Source organism: Colobus angolensis, unplaced genomic scaffold, assembly GCF_000951035.1.
Source record: "Colobus angolensis palliatus isolate OR3802 unplaced genomic scaffold, Cang.pa_1.0 Scaffold241, whole genome shotgun sequence".
NCBI classification, from domain to species: Eukaryota; Metazoa; Chordata; class Mammalia; order Primates; family Cercopithecidae; genus Colobus; species Colobus angolensis.
Genome location: NW_012115611.1, coordinates 4250872 through 4266546, shown reverse-complemented (window position 1 = coordinate 4266546; position 15675 = coordinate 4250872). Strand labels below are relative to the sequence as shown.

General features: G+C 34.2%; 1 protein-coding gene across 2 annotated transcripts in view; it reads left to right on the top strand.

Annotated features, from left to right (window-relative positions):
- Window positions 1–15675, top strand: part of EYS (eyes shut homolog (Drosophila)) — a 2062375-nt gene that overhangs the window by 1349333 nt on the left and 697367 nt on the right. For both annotated transcript variants that reach the window (XM_011945635.1, XM_011945634.1), the window contains exons 27-28: window positions 3440–3630; window positions 6620–6711. In XM_011945635.1, coding sequence (XP_011801025.1) covers window positions 3440–3630; window positions 6620–6711 — 283 coding nt within the window. The remainder of the gene's footprint in view (window positions 1–3439; window positions 3631–6619; window positions 6712–15675) is intronic.

Genomic DNA, 15675 nt, shown 5'->3' with positions numbered 1-15675 from the left:
GTTGTTGTTATTTAGCTGTGCCCTGTCCCCAGAGGTGGAGTCTACAGAGACAGGCAGGTTTCCTTGAGCTGCTGTGAGCTCCACCCAGTTGGAGCTTTCCAGCGGTTTTGTTTACCTACTTAAGCCTCAGCAATGGCAGGGGTCCCTCCCCCAGCCTCACTGCTGCCTTGCCGTTGGATTGCAGACTGCTGTGTTAGCAATGAGGGAGGCTCCGTGGACGTGGGACCCTCCCAGCCAGATGTGGGATATATTCTCCTGTGTGTCTGTTTGCTTAAAGCGCAGTATTGTGGTGGGAGTTACCCGATTTTCCAGGTGTTGTGTGTCTCAGTTCCCCTGGCTAGGAAAAGGGATTCCCTTCCCCCTTGTGCTTCCCAGGCGAGGCGATGCCTCACCCTGCTTCAGCTCTCGCTGGTCGGGCTGCAGCAGCTGACTAGCACCGATTGTCCGGCACTCCCTAGTGAGATGACCCCAGTACCTCGGTTGAAAATGCAGAAATCACCGGTCTTCTGTGTTGCTTGCGCTGGGAGTTGGAGACTAGAGCTGTTCCTATTCGGCCATCTTGGTCCGTCCCACAAAACTGAATTCTTTTAATAGCACACAATTCACCTCTTGAATGTTTTGTTTCTTAGAAATTTATTCTGCCAGATATCCTAAATCACGTTTCTCTAGTACAAAGTTCTACAGTCTCTGGAGCAGGGGCAAAATACCTCCAGTCTCTTTTCTAAAACCTAAGAAGAGTCACCTTTGCTCCAGTTCCCAACAAATTCCTCATCTCCATCTTAGACCACCTCAGCCCAGGTTTCATTGTCCATATCATTTTGGTCAAAGCCATTCAAAAAGTCTCTAGGGAGTTCCAAACTTTCCCACATTTCCTGTCTTCTTCTGAGCCCTCCAAACTGCTCCAACCTCTGCCTGTTACCCAGTTCCACAGTTGATTCCACGTTTTCAGATATCTTTTCATAATCATGGTGGAAGAAAAGGAGAAGCAAGTCACGTCTTACATGGAGGGCAGCAGGCAGAGATAGCTTGTGCAGGGCAATTGCTGTTTTTAAAATCATCATATCTCATGAGACCCATTCACTCTTGCAAGAACAGAACAGGAAAAACCCTCTCTGTGATGCAATCATATCCCACTGAGTCCCTCCTACAACATATGGGAATTCTGGGAGCTACAAAATGAGATTTGGGTGGGGACAAAGAGCCAAACCATATCAATAATGTTTGATCTTAACTGGTCCACTTTTGCTCTGACTAGACCACTTTCACCTCTTGATAGCCATTCCTTTGATTGTACTTTGTCTTCAATATCATACTAGTGGAGCCATGTTTCATCTCCTGTTACAACTCTTCGAAGACATACTTCAAGATATTATTCTTATTTGTTTAAAATTTCAATTGAAAACTCTGTTCTTGTCTACAGCTGATCTGGGCACAACAGTTTTGACACCCACTGAGTGGAAAGTTTGCTCAACTTTAATTTTGCATTCAGAGTCGTGTAACCTGAATCAGTTGAGATGTCAATGCTGTTGACTATTGTTTTTACTGTTAATTATTGGTCCTCTTCAATTAGGGCATGAATATGGTTAATTTTTACCTTGAAAATTGATATGAATAGCCAGCCACTAAGGACTTCATCTTCAAGATAGTCTTGTCCCTTCTTAAAACAAGTTTTTCACTTGTAAACTGTGAATTTCTTTGGGGCATTGTCCACATAAATTTTTGTAAAGCATCAGTGATTTTACTATTCTTCCACCCAAGCTTCATCATAAATCTGATATTTGTTCTTGCTTCAATTTTAGCAGAATTCATGTTGTTCTGATAGGGGCTACTTTTAAACAGATGTCTTATCCTTCTTAGTAACTCAAAATAGATTCTGTTCAGACATGTAATGATGAGTGAAATTCATCCATAGTTTTTAAATAATATATATTTTATGTGAACTTTTTGAAGATCCCTTGATCCCTTGTGTGTGATAGTTTTTTTGTGTGTGTGTCAATATTTGGTATATTCTTGTTGTAATGCTACTTTTTGAAATTATTTTATGCTCTTTCACAATTTGAACTTTAAATCAAACTGATATATGACTTTATTCTCAATTTGTTAAAATAAATGCCAGAAATCTTTTAAACAATTTTTTGTTGTTTAAAATGTTATTGTATTATGCTTTTAACATCGCCATTGAAACTCTACATAGGAAAAAAAAAAGTCCCTATCATTTAACAACTGAAAAAATTAGAATGTCAAAATTGAAAGGACATTGTTATTTTTTCAATCATTAATCTGTCCTTCACTAATGAACTCAGTCCTTGATTAAACACACACACAAACACATAAACATATACACATGCTTTTATGTCTATGAAGTGCAAATGTTTCCTGGCAGTATTTTGAACCTTCTTCTCTCTAGTGAAAAAAACTAATTTGAGACTTAGCTGATTATTTCTTTAGAAATTGTTACAAGTTTGAAAACGTAGCAAAATGAGTAATTCTAAAACTTCATTAAAAATTCAAAATAAAGACAGGACATAGAGGATGTAAAATTTCTTGAAGTTTTAAAGTACGGAATCAAAAATGATTATTATCCTATGATAGACAGAAAACTAAAACTCATATGGTTTTATAAATAATATTTTCTAGTAGTTATAAATAATACGTAATTCGAAAGTTTTAAAAGAGAAAGACAGCTTGAGTTGGGGAGGTCATGAAAATAGCAAAAGAAGAAAGGAACTGGAAGAAAGGGGATATTCACATCCATCGTTTCAGGAATCATTAGCCAAGAACAATCAATCCAGTATTTATCAAGCAAAAAAAAGATTTAATAATAACATAAAGTAGTTAACAACTTATTCAAAAATAAGCTAACTTGGTTTTATTAATCACATATTTATAAATGTAAGAAATTTAATCGTGGAATATTTTGCTCAAAGTGTCTTCATTTTTTTCTGAAAATCTACAGCTAATTAGAATACCATTCAGAAGGTGAGAGAGAGTTGTTAAGAAACTCATATAATTGTTAGGTTAACAATTTCTATGCTTCTCAATCTCTAGCATTCCCTCATAAACCTCACAAATCAAATTATTAACAATACTAATCATAATTTTTTATTAATATCATATATAAAGAAGAAATAAGTACATATTTAGAAAATGTGCCCTTTTCTGTTAACTTATAACATAAAATGTAAGTAAAAGCAGTGTTGAAGAGTAATCATCTTGATTTCCTTGCCTGACAATGAAATTTCATCATGAAGCCATCAAATACAAAGAAATCAAGACACAACTGCTATTTCTATTCCAAAGGAAATAAGTGCCCGGGCTTGAAAGAGGCAGGAAAGAGTCATGTATGAGCCATTAGAGAAAACATATGCTATGTTAATGTGAAATCTAAGTATTGAATATTTATTTCAAACTAAATTGTATTTTCTTTCTGACTCCACAGATTTCAGTTGTGTTTGCTATTATGGAGATTCCTATCTAGAATTTCGGAATGTGGTTTTACATCCACAAAATAACATCTCCCTAGAATTTCAGACCTTCAGCTCCTATGGACTCCTGCTGTATGTCAAACAAGACTCAAATTTAGTAGATGGATTTTTTATTCAATTGTTTATTGAAAATGGTACTTTAAAGGTAAGTTATTCAGTTCACTTAATTTTTTAAAAAATACAAAGTTGTAGTGAGCCGAGATAGTGCCACTGCACTCCAGCCTGGGCAACAGAGCGAGACTCTGTCTCAAAAAAAACAAAACAAAACAAAACAAAAAAAAAAAACAAATACAAAGTTGTTCTAATTATGTGCTTTATTGGTTATTTTCAAAATAAAATTCAAACTTTATATTTTATACTGATAGCCAGGATGTCTCTTCCTCTACTTTTATAATTTCTTTCTACATATATATGAAGCAACAACAAAGTATTTTTTAAGCAAAAAAAAAAAAAGGTTTCATAATAATATAAAGTAGTTAACAACTTATTCAAAAAATAAGCTAACTGGGTTTCATTAATCACATATTTATAAATTTAAAAAATTTAATTGTCAGAGTATTTTGCTCAAAATGTTTCTAGTTTTTTGTGGAAAATATACCTAATTAGAATATCATTCAGAAGGCAAGAGAGAGTCATTAAGACCTCATATAATATACAGAGAAAAATTTACACTCATACAGATAGACCAGTTTATAGATATTTAGATATTAATATTTCAAACAGTACATGATTTGAATTAACATTCGTTGTCTTTTTTTCTACTTATTCTCAACCTTTCTTCTACTTCTTTATTGAATAGTTTCCCAATTTCTTAATTTCCCAATGATAATAATTGTTACCATTTTTATAACCTTAAGGGCAGGTATAGTCTGGGAATCCCTAAGGAATCCCAAGATTTGTTTAGAGGGTCCTGAAGAGAAAACCTGTTTTCATAAGTTTTCTGTAGGCAAGGGGTCTTATTTGCCTTATTCACTTTTACTCTCATAAGTGTATAGCGGAGTTTTCCAGAGGCTACATGACATGCAATGATATCCTTGCTCTAATCGCTAACGTGTCATTTTATTATGTATTTTTGTATCTTAAAAACGTCTGTTGTAATATTTAGCAGTGTAAATATTGATAGACACAACCCAGTTAACAAAAACTCCTTGGGGTTCTCAATAATTATTATGAATGCAAAGGTACTGTGAGATCAAAAAGTTTGAGATTGCTGACTTTGCACTTGGTAAGCGTTAAAAGAACCTTTCAAAAGTCCAAGATTACGAAGCTAATAACATTTTGAAACCAACTTTGATTTGAAAGTGCATACTCTTTTCCCAACATCATTCTACCTTAACAAATTGTCTCATATCCCTTCTCTGAATACCTGGTTTAGGGAAGTCATCCTAATCATCATTGCAATAACTCAGTACAATAAGGTAATTAACTCATGTAATTCTAATATATGAAACATAATAACTGCATTTGGTCTACCATCTCTTTTATGATGTGATTTAAGTGTACATGTTGTGAATTTCCATGAAAGGATGAATGAGTTATACTTTATTATTTAAATAGGCAAATTCTCTTAGTTTGATTTTCTTTAAATGTCCATGTTTCTGAAGTAATATAATACATATACATATAGCACCATGGCACTCCAGCCTGGGAGAAGGAGCCAAAAAAAAGCTAGCCCTTATAGCCTTTATATATGATTATGTCCCAGGTATAATTCTGTGTGTTCTACTTTGACTGACTTATTTGCCCACTTGTAATATTTACTTCACAGTATTTATTCATTTACCAATTTAAACCACACAAAAGTTTACATTGCCCCATTTTACAAGTAAGTAGATTTTAGCACAAAACACATGTGAAGTCTCAAAACTCCTAAGTAACAGAGCTGGGATTTGAACTCTGATCATCTAACTGAAGACCAAATAACCTTAAATTTTCTTAAAATGGAGACTGACAAATTGCTACAACTAAGTAAATAACAGCAATTATTATAGACCTATAAGTATATATCCTGTCTTTTTCATAAAACCAAAGGGAAAGAAATTCTATACCTCTCTTCACTAATTAGTTTTATAGTTCCTAAATATCTTCATTGAACCTATTGTGAATTAATTTTTTTTCTCATTTGATAGGGAAAGCAGTGGCTATCCATTAGTCTTAGTAATACATTATTTCATAAAATATTTTAACCTACAATCCTACAAGTCTCCAGTAATTTCTCCTAATGCTTCTTATTGGAGTTTTTAAAGTCAACTGACAATAAATAATCTTATAAAGGAAAGGAGTCTTTTGCAATGGCCAAATATCATAAAAAGTTAAAATACATAGCATTATCTTTATCTTTGGACTACATCTGAGAGTATTTGGGTATATCTACTTAAATACAGCCAGCTAGGGGCACATGTTATGAAACACAATGCAAGCGAGTTTCTTAACACATGTGGGTTATAGATCACTTTTAGATACAATAAAAACATTAAAACCCCTCTCTGGGAAAGAATAGACATGATATAATCAATATACATGTAGGCACATGCTTGCTAAGAAGCTTGATAAGCCGCTGTAGCATATCCATGGATTTCCTGGGGATGCTTGGTTAATCATACCTGATATAAACATGACTTTCCTCTGTAGATCACAACTTAGTTGACATTAGCAATAATTCTGCAAATGCCAGACACCCTGATATCTCCAAAAGCTTGGAATGAATGATTAGGTTTCACAATCTAAAGTTTCCCTTCCTGTGACATTAATATTGTCCTCTAGATTGTATTAACCACTCTTTGCCTTGCTCAACTGCTGTTATGTAAGGAAGATTCCAAGAACATTTGCTTTCTACTAGTAGAGAATGTTGCCTTTCCCAACCACGTTCCTCAGAATACTGGAAAACAATCTGGATGTGTGTGTGTACATATATATACATGTGTATTTGTATCTATATAATACTCATATATTTGTGCATATTAATTATAGGACTTATTAGTTGTAAACCTTCAGTTATCACTTCTCTTTAAGTTTCAAACTTTATGTCTCTCCAAAGTGATGTAAAATATATTGATAAATTATAAAGTCCAGTGCAAATATAAGGTATTAACTTCATGCTGAAAAACTGAGGACAAACTTTTTTTCCCCAACAGTACCACTTTTACTGTCCTGGTGAAGCAAGATTTAAAAGCATTAATACTGCTATTAGAGTGGACGATGGGCAAAAGTATACACTGCTTATCAGGTAAGATAATTATTTATTTTCCACTTAATCTCATTAAGTAGCAAAGACTATTCCTCATAATATTGTCCTTATCATTTCAAAATTGAGGTTATACTGATTAGTATTAACATGTACATGTGTATGAATTAACATCTGTCAAGCTTTTTCTATATATTCTAAAAAATGTACTGAGAAAAGAATATTATAGGGATTACATTATCATTATTTGTTGTTGTTGTTGTTGTTGTTTTGAGACGGAGTCTCGCTCTGTCTCCCAGGCTGAAGTGCAGTGGAGCGATCTCGGCTCACTGCAAGCTCCGCCTCCCGGGTTCATGCCATTCTCCTACCTCAGCCTCCTGAGTAGCTGGGACTACAGGCGCCCACCACCACACCTGGCTAATTTTTTGTACTTTTAGTAGAGACGGGGTTTTACCATTCACAGGATGGTCTCGATCTCCTGACCTCGTGATCCGCCCGCCTGGGCCTCCCAAAGTGCTGGGATTACAGGCGTGAGCCAACGCGCCTGGCTGGGATTATATTACCAATGAACTCACATAAGGAGATTTACAAAAGATGCATAAAAGCCTCATGTTTTTCTCATAGGGCAGTTGTTAACACATAAACTAAACTGGTAATTTATTTTGGTGAACAAAGTAAATTATATTCAGTGTAGAAAATGTGGCACTTCCAGAAAAGCATAAAGAAGGAAATTAAAATGGCCCACCACAATCCAGATCGAGTAATTAAGGTATATTATTAATATTTTCAAAAGCTGTGTTTGAAGGTGACCCTATCCCCAAATGCTCATGAACATCTGAGATAAATCAGTTTGCCAATCTGATAAGTAAACTTCTCCTTTTTCTCATTTGAATTTTAGTAAATTTTAATTTTTAATACAGATGTAATGCTTTTTTATTATGTGCCTTGCCTCCCTCCACCTTTTTTATTTCTTTGAGTGATGCTTGTGACAACACATACCACAGCCATAAGCTATTATGTAGATTAAATTATTTTCTGGCAATAGATTATTTAGTAAAAGGAAATATCTATTTAAAGCCAATAAAAAGGAAAAAAAAAAAAAAGGAGTCCTAAAGAGAGACTGGGAAAAAAGTTAAATGAGAGGTTTTAAGGAAGTTCTACCTTCTTTAGGCTACAACTACCCAAATTATATTATCTAGAATATAGATTCTTACAGATAATTGACCAAAAAATAATGTATCATCAAATAAATTGAGGAAAGCTTTCATCACATCTACCCCCCAACCAAAATACTCAAAATGAACATGAGCATTTTAAGAACTCTGAGATGCTATTTAATAAATCATCTTTTTTTTCTTTTTTTTCTTAATGCTTAGTGTCACTATACTTGAAAGTGTCATAACACAGACACAAATTTAATATCTTTCTTCATCATTTTAATCTCCTAAATAACAAATGTTGAGGGCAGTATACTTTGGAAAATGCCATCTCAGCTGAGGTAATAATTTCCCTGGGCAGGGATGACCATCATCTGTAGGGAAGCAAGTCCATGAGCCTTGGGTGGTGGTAAGAATCAAATCATGAAGGACATAGATGGGCTCCTGAATAAAGCAAAATGACAGGTTGGTATCGTGGAGAGACACAGGGAAAACTCACAGAAACTGTCCTGGCCTCAGGCATGGTTGGAAAAGAGTAAAAAAAAATTATTTTTTAAAAAAATCATAATTACAGTTTCTTCATCAAGAATTTTTATCAAGTACTAATTATATTATATATATGAATTTATTCCTGTAAACAATTATAATTATCCACATTTTTCAGATGCAAAACTGAAAGACAGGGAGATTAAGTACAGATAATGACATAACTAGAAAATGGCACAATCTCAAGGCTGCTTTCAGTCCAAAATCTGAAAGTGTGAAGTTACAGGTCCCATGAACCATGCTAGGGAAATGTAATATGAATTGAATTACTGTTTTCCCCCTACCAGCAAAGAACTGCTGTATGTTCAAGATCAGGTAAAGATAAGAGTTATAAATGATGTGTCCAGGAAAAATACTAGCAGAAGAAACAACAATATTAATTAACACACACTAAACAATTACCGTGTACCATATGCTTTACACACACATAACTACATCTAATCATCATAAAACTTATAATGCCTGTTTTACTAGGTTGCTGGGCTGCCATAACAAAGTATCACAGAGAAGGTGGCTCAAACAACGGTAATTAATTTTCTCACTATTCTACAGGCAATTGAATCTCACAATTGCAATTTAGTCTCACAATTCTGATATTAAAATAACAACAGGTTTGATTTCTTTTGAGGTCTCCTTTTGCTTGCAGGTGGCTGTGTTCTCCCTGTGTCTTCACATCATCTACCCTTTGTATGTGTCTACTAATTTCCTCTTGTAATAAGATCACCAGACGCATTGGATTAAAGCCTACCCTGATGACCTCATTTTAGCTTATTACTTCTTTGAAGACCCTATTTCCAAATATAGTCACAGTCTCAGGTACTGATGGCTGAGACATCAACATGTTAATTTTGAGTGAAACACAATTCAGCCCGTAGCAGTCATTTTGCGTGTTTGAAAGCTGAGACTCATAGAAGCTGGACAACTTTCTCTATCACATTGCTAGTCAGTAAGGGAGCAAGATTAGAACCCAGATCTCCTGCCCCTTGACCTGATCATTGTTTCTACCAAAGACGGACAGTTTGTATTGTTAAAGTAACAAGACATCAGTCTCCTTTAAAAGAAACATTAAGTGTATAAGATGTTTTAAATCCCAAGAATACATATTTTTCACTATCCTTATTACAAAATGTCACTTTTAAGAATACTTAACCAAAAAATCACTTTCTTTTATGTTATATGACTACAATTTGCTTTCAGTTTGCATACACCGCTGCTTTTCATTTTTATCAAAAATTAGTTGGTATCCTGTCTATATCCGATCTAAATAATCTAAACTCAGAAATATTTCTTCTCAGATTTTTGGTATGTTTGAAGTAATAAAAAATTTATAGAAATATATTTTCTCCATGATTAGCATCTATAAAGTACAAGAGTGAAGCTCCATTAATTTTATTTTTCTGTATCTTTAAAACATAGTCCTGGGGAAAGAAAGTCAAAACCCTGAATTGTGAGTTGAATACAGTTCACGAATTGTTGCAGCTAAAATGTTTTGACCATTAACATATTCTTATAAGTAAAGGTAAATGGTGTGCATACAATTCACCCCAATTTTACCCTCTTTTATTTTGTTATTGTCGAAATAAGTCTTTCCTCTTGAAAATGAATATAGGAGAAGGGTCTTGACTTACATACTCTTACAGAACTGTGAAGAAAAAGGACAACAAAATTGTGCTAGGCCCATGATGAAGATCTGTCCCAGAAAAAGCGAAACAAATATGCTCTATGAAAAAGTAACCTGGCTCATTATTTTTGAGAATAAGGAAAGACAAGCTGTTCTGCAGAGCAGGACGGCCCTTTCAAAAAAGAAATGTGTGATTGCTTAAAATAACAAAAGCAGGAAGGAAAATGTGGAGTGCTTAAAATCAGGTGAAATATACTTTGGCATAATAAAGATACTAAAAGCACACATACTAAAAATTATTTTAGTGAGAAATTAACGATAGCTGGTGTTCATATTTTAATGAGAGGGACAGTCAAAATGGGATAAAGCAGTAAAGTTAGAATGCGGAAAAATAGCATAGAGTATGTCATGAAGCAAAATGCAAGTGGGTGAGCATTTGTCACTCCACTATTGAACACCGCCAGGTAAAACATTAAGGTTGAAGGGGATGAGAAGCTGAAGATAGTGGCACAGGTATTTGCTGTAAAACACAAATGTGAGATGTTATATTTTACAAATGTGTCTGATGTTATATTTTATTCGTGTCTGTTGGTGTAGTTATAATAATTATGCATATGTATTGTATTAAGTTATTAATATACTATACACTACTTATAATCATTGCATATATTACACTATAATATATATTACATTGTAATTATATCCTAAAGCATAATTATATTAATATAATAATTGAATTTGCCTTTAATAACAAGTGTATTTTGGGTTTTTATTTCTTTTTTTTCCATTTAAAGTCACGGCTTAACTTCTACCTTGTCCTTGAAGAAGGGTAGAATTTGGCATTAAAAGATAGAGTTAAGTTAGGCTTTTCTGACCTCCTCAACTATGGGATTTTAGATTTTTCTAAGTGTCTACCAATTACAAATACTGCCATTAATTTTAAAAAATTCCTTTATTTGTTGCCTTACACTTAAGCTGTGAGTCAAAATCCTAATTTGTAAGTAATTCACAAACACTCTGTCAGTTCTAAAACTGTCTCATGGAGAATTTATTGGTTTGACTCTTTGGGAGAAGGTGGCTCCTATTCTACAAACTCTGCAAAGCCAAATAACCTAGAACAAATGAGAACATCTTAGTTATCCTTGAGATAATAATTTACCAGTTTTGTTTATGTACAGTCATCCACATGCATTGGATACAATAAATCATTGCATTTGACATGCAATAAATTACAAAGCATTTTGAAAAAGGGCATATGATTTATATAAACAGTAAATGACGTGACACTTTAGAAGACTGACATGTACCAATGAAATCCACACATTGGCAGGTATTTTCTCAAGTGATATAGAACCAGATACAAAGCCTGAATGTCATTATATTAATTTGTTAGATGATAATAGGAGAAGGGTGTTCCTTAACTAAGTACTGGTATCAAAAGAAGAGAGGAAGGTAATAATTTGAGATCATTTAGGTAGGAAGGAATGAGAATCGGGTATGAAAATGCAATAGTAGTAAGGTTGTACAGGTCATCAAATGCCATAGTAAGAACTGTGAACTACATCACATGCAATAGAGTCTTACTGGAGGATATTTAAGAGATCAGATAAATAATCCAAGGAATACTCACTTTCCTTAATAGGGTGGGCTAATCTAGAGTACACAATAGGCGCTAAGTGTCTGGGCTTCTCCAGATGCGCTCTACAGCTCGTTTCCCGTTTCTTTCTGCACTGGTCCTCTGAGGCTTACCTGTGTGGATTAAATTAATGGGCTCTTTTGTGGATTAAATTGGATTTTCACAAAATTTATGCATTGAAGTGTTAACCCTCAGCAGCTCAGAACATGTGCTTATAGCTACAGAGTCATTACAGAGGTAATCATGTCAAAATGAATTCATCAGGGTGGGCCTTAACAAAATATAATTAGTGTTCTTATAAAAAGAGGAAATTAGAACACAGAGAGAGACCCATACAAAAGGTAGACACCATGAAGACAGAAGACAGCCACATTCAAGCCAAGGAGAAAGGTCTGGAACAGATTCTTTCCTCATAGCAAAAAAAATAGTGAGGCAGGAGGGTAAAGCCTGAATGTGTATTCCTTTGACCTTGTGTTGTGTCCCATGGGCTGGTTCTCTCCCTGAAGTCAAGGTCTTTGCTCCTGGCAAATGGGCCTCTACTCTGTTCTGATAACTTCTCTCTTCCTCTAGTCTTTAGATGTAGAGGTAGCGTCAGAGTAACTATGTTGTGGTCCTGGTATTCTGTACTATCCTTTGTGGCTTTTCCATTCTCTGACCACATCTTTGTGAAAAGTTCATTTATTTAACCTTACTCAAATTGTATTAGTTGAAGTGTTCCACGTGTATTCTGCTGAGAACATGAGTCTCCACCAGTCAGTATGCTGAGGGACGAGTGAAAGGCTTAATGGGGAAGGACTAGAAGTGGCAAATCCCATCCCTTTCTGCATTCTGTTGGCTAGAGATTAGTCACGTGGAGACACTTCATGACAAGGGAAGCTGGAAAAGGTTTTCTAGCTTTACACCCATGAGGAAGAGTACATCAGCTAAAACAATGTGGAATAAACAAGATGAGAATTATTTCTATAAGGGAAAATATGATAACTGTCAATTTTTAGGATAAAAACAAAAAATCAGTAAACACAATTTATAACACTTAGTAGTTGAATTGGAACCAAAGTGCTAATATTTCTTTTATTCTTGGTTTTAAGTGATTTATTGCGTTGCTTATAAAGTATGTACTGATGTATATATTTATCTATTAAATAATTATAACTTCATCAAAATGCATGCCATGTCAGATTACGTGTTATAAATAATTGCCTCTTTCTACTATCTATTACTTAAACTACTCCAGGATTCACCCAGCGTACTAGTGCATAATGCCTAGGAATGAAAAATTGTTTTATCATCACATCATATACCTTCTTATGTGTTTGAGTGGTAGAAAATATTATAAAAATGCAGCAAATTGTGCATTCAAAACACAGAGCAGTCTGAAAGAAACCACTAATTTTAGTAACAATTGGAACAAAGACAATGGAAACATTATCACTATAGTAAGCAAGCATCCAAGTTTTTCACTTCATTTGGAAGATATTAAGAACGAAACCAAGAACAGGACATGTGTCAATTAGAGCAGGAACACTTTGGCTCAGAGTGCTGGAAAATCAGTGAAGTGGAAATAAACAAACAAAAATTATCTATTTAGCCACTTTCCAAAACATAAAAATTTGTTTCTAATGAAATGTGTACATTATCCCATTAATCTTTTAATTAACCCCTGTCAGTAGTGTCAAGAAAACATGACCATGGAATACTGATTTTACTTGAACTTGAACAAAATAAAAAATGAACAATTGATTTTCATTTTACATAATTACTCAACCAAGGAAATGTTCCTGTAACATAAACCTATTTTTCCCTTTCTTTCCAAGTGGTATATATTCCTTTAACACAAAAGATAGAGTAGGAGTGAAATTTCATCATTTCACTTGGGAAAAGAGGATTTTAAAATGTAACCTACATAGGCCAGTTAATTAGAATAGACATTACCGATGTTTAAGTTTTTTTTTTTTTTTTTCTTTTTTGAGACAGTGTTTCAAAAAAGAATCCTGCTCTATCACCCAGGCTGGAATGCAATGGTACTACCTCGGCTCACTGAAACCTTCACCTCTGTGGTTTAAGCAATTCTCCTTCTTCAACCTCTGGAGTGGCTGGGATTACAGATGCCTGCCACCACACCCAGCTAATTTTTGTAATTTTAGTAGAGACAGGGTTTCACCATGTTGGCCAGGCTGGTCTCGAACTCCTGACCTCAAGTGATCCACCCACCTTGGCCTCCCAAAGTGCTGGGATTACAGGCCTGAGCCACTGCACCTGGCCTGTAATTTTTAATTCAATTTATTCCAGTGCTCTGATAAACTGGTTACCAATCACCTTTTACGGGCTATTTTTAAAGACAAATTAAAATAATTATAGATTTAAAAGTGGGACACTTCCCATCATTTTACTTGAAAACATATTACCTATTACAAAATTACTGAAATTAATCAGATAAAATATACTGCTGTTATTAACACTGCTAGTCAACTCAGAGGAGCGTAGAGTAGTTTTGGTTTTACTTGATGCATCCATTTAACGTCAGAGTTTTGGGGTTTTTTTCTCTTTTGAAAAAGATATTTGTTATTATTCTATGGAAGTTCATCTGAAATTATGCAGCTGATGTCAGTCTAGAAGTCATCTGTACCTCAAGAGTTTTCAGAGCATTTTTGGTTGGATTTTGATCAAAAAGGGCAGATGTTACAAAAAGAAGCGCATAGCAGCTGCATTTACGTGGAATTACTGGGAAGCTATTGTATCCACGTATTTTATCGTATATCCAGAATATAAAAATTCAAAGTGTATACAAGTCAAAGACCTGAATCTTATTCTTTCAGAAAAAATAATTTCAAAATATATTTTGAAAGCACTTTTTAAACAAGTTAATATAGGCTAGAAATAGACAAGATCATAAAGTATAATTGGCTTCTTTCTGCGATTGCATGCTTTTAGTAAGAACTGGATCATGGCAGTTTAGTGACATCTACTGAGCCATACAAATGTAGGTTCTTTAGATGCTCAACAACTTATGGAAACAAAGATTAGCATATCATAGGTATAGGCTTCAACAGGTATCCACTAATTACTCATGTCCTTTAAGTTTACCTGAAATATGTCTTGTTTTTGATGATTTTTTTTACTCTAACCTGATAAGAGAAGTTCTAGTATAAATGACTTACAGTTAAAATTTCTACTTAAATCTTTCTGCTGCATAGGATTCACTTGATTCAGCTTTAATTCTAGCTTGCCTCATTTTTCTCTTATCTTTGCCAAGAGGTGAACTGTCTGTTATGCTGATATAAACATATTGAAAACAAACTGAAAGTGGACAGCTTATAATTTTAGTATTTCATATGAGAAAACAGAGATGAAAAAATATCCTTGCTAAAAAATAAAACATGGTTATGTTAATCATATTTTTAGAAAACCTTCCTGTGAGATATTTCGGTGTAAATATAAAAATAAAGATTATGGTTATCTTATTAAGAGAAACTTACAATATTGAAGGCAATTATTGAATGATAAATTTTAATTCTTATTAACTTGTATTACGGTCCAGTTGAGTGCATTTTGAAATGCTAGATAAATGATGCTCTGAATTTAAGTCTTTAAAATGTTTCTTGTAGATCACCATAGTGTAATTAGTTTACTGAATCAAAAAATGTCAGAAAATTCAAATTTGGAAAGTCAGTTGTGTTATGAGAGGTAAACTCACTTTTGAGAAACATTTAGAATAATCATTATTATTTCAGAAAATGAATGCTTAATTCAAGTCGTTTTACAAACACTATCAAATTCCTTTCCCAGTTTGAAAAGAATATATCCTACTTTATTAAATGTTACTTCTTAGGTTTCTTCTATTAATGAAAAGTTATTTGTGAAAAGGAATTCTGAAGTATACGTTGTCGTGCACGTCCCTGTGAAGAGACCACCAAACAGGCTTTGTGTGAGCAACATGGCTGTTTATTTCACCTGGGTGCAGGCGGGCTGAGTCGGAAAAGAGAGTCAGGGGAGGGAGATAACGGTGGGGCCGTTTTCTAGGATTTGGGTAGGTAAAGGAAAATTAC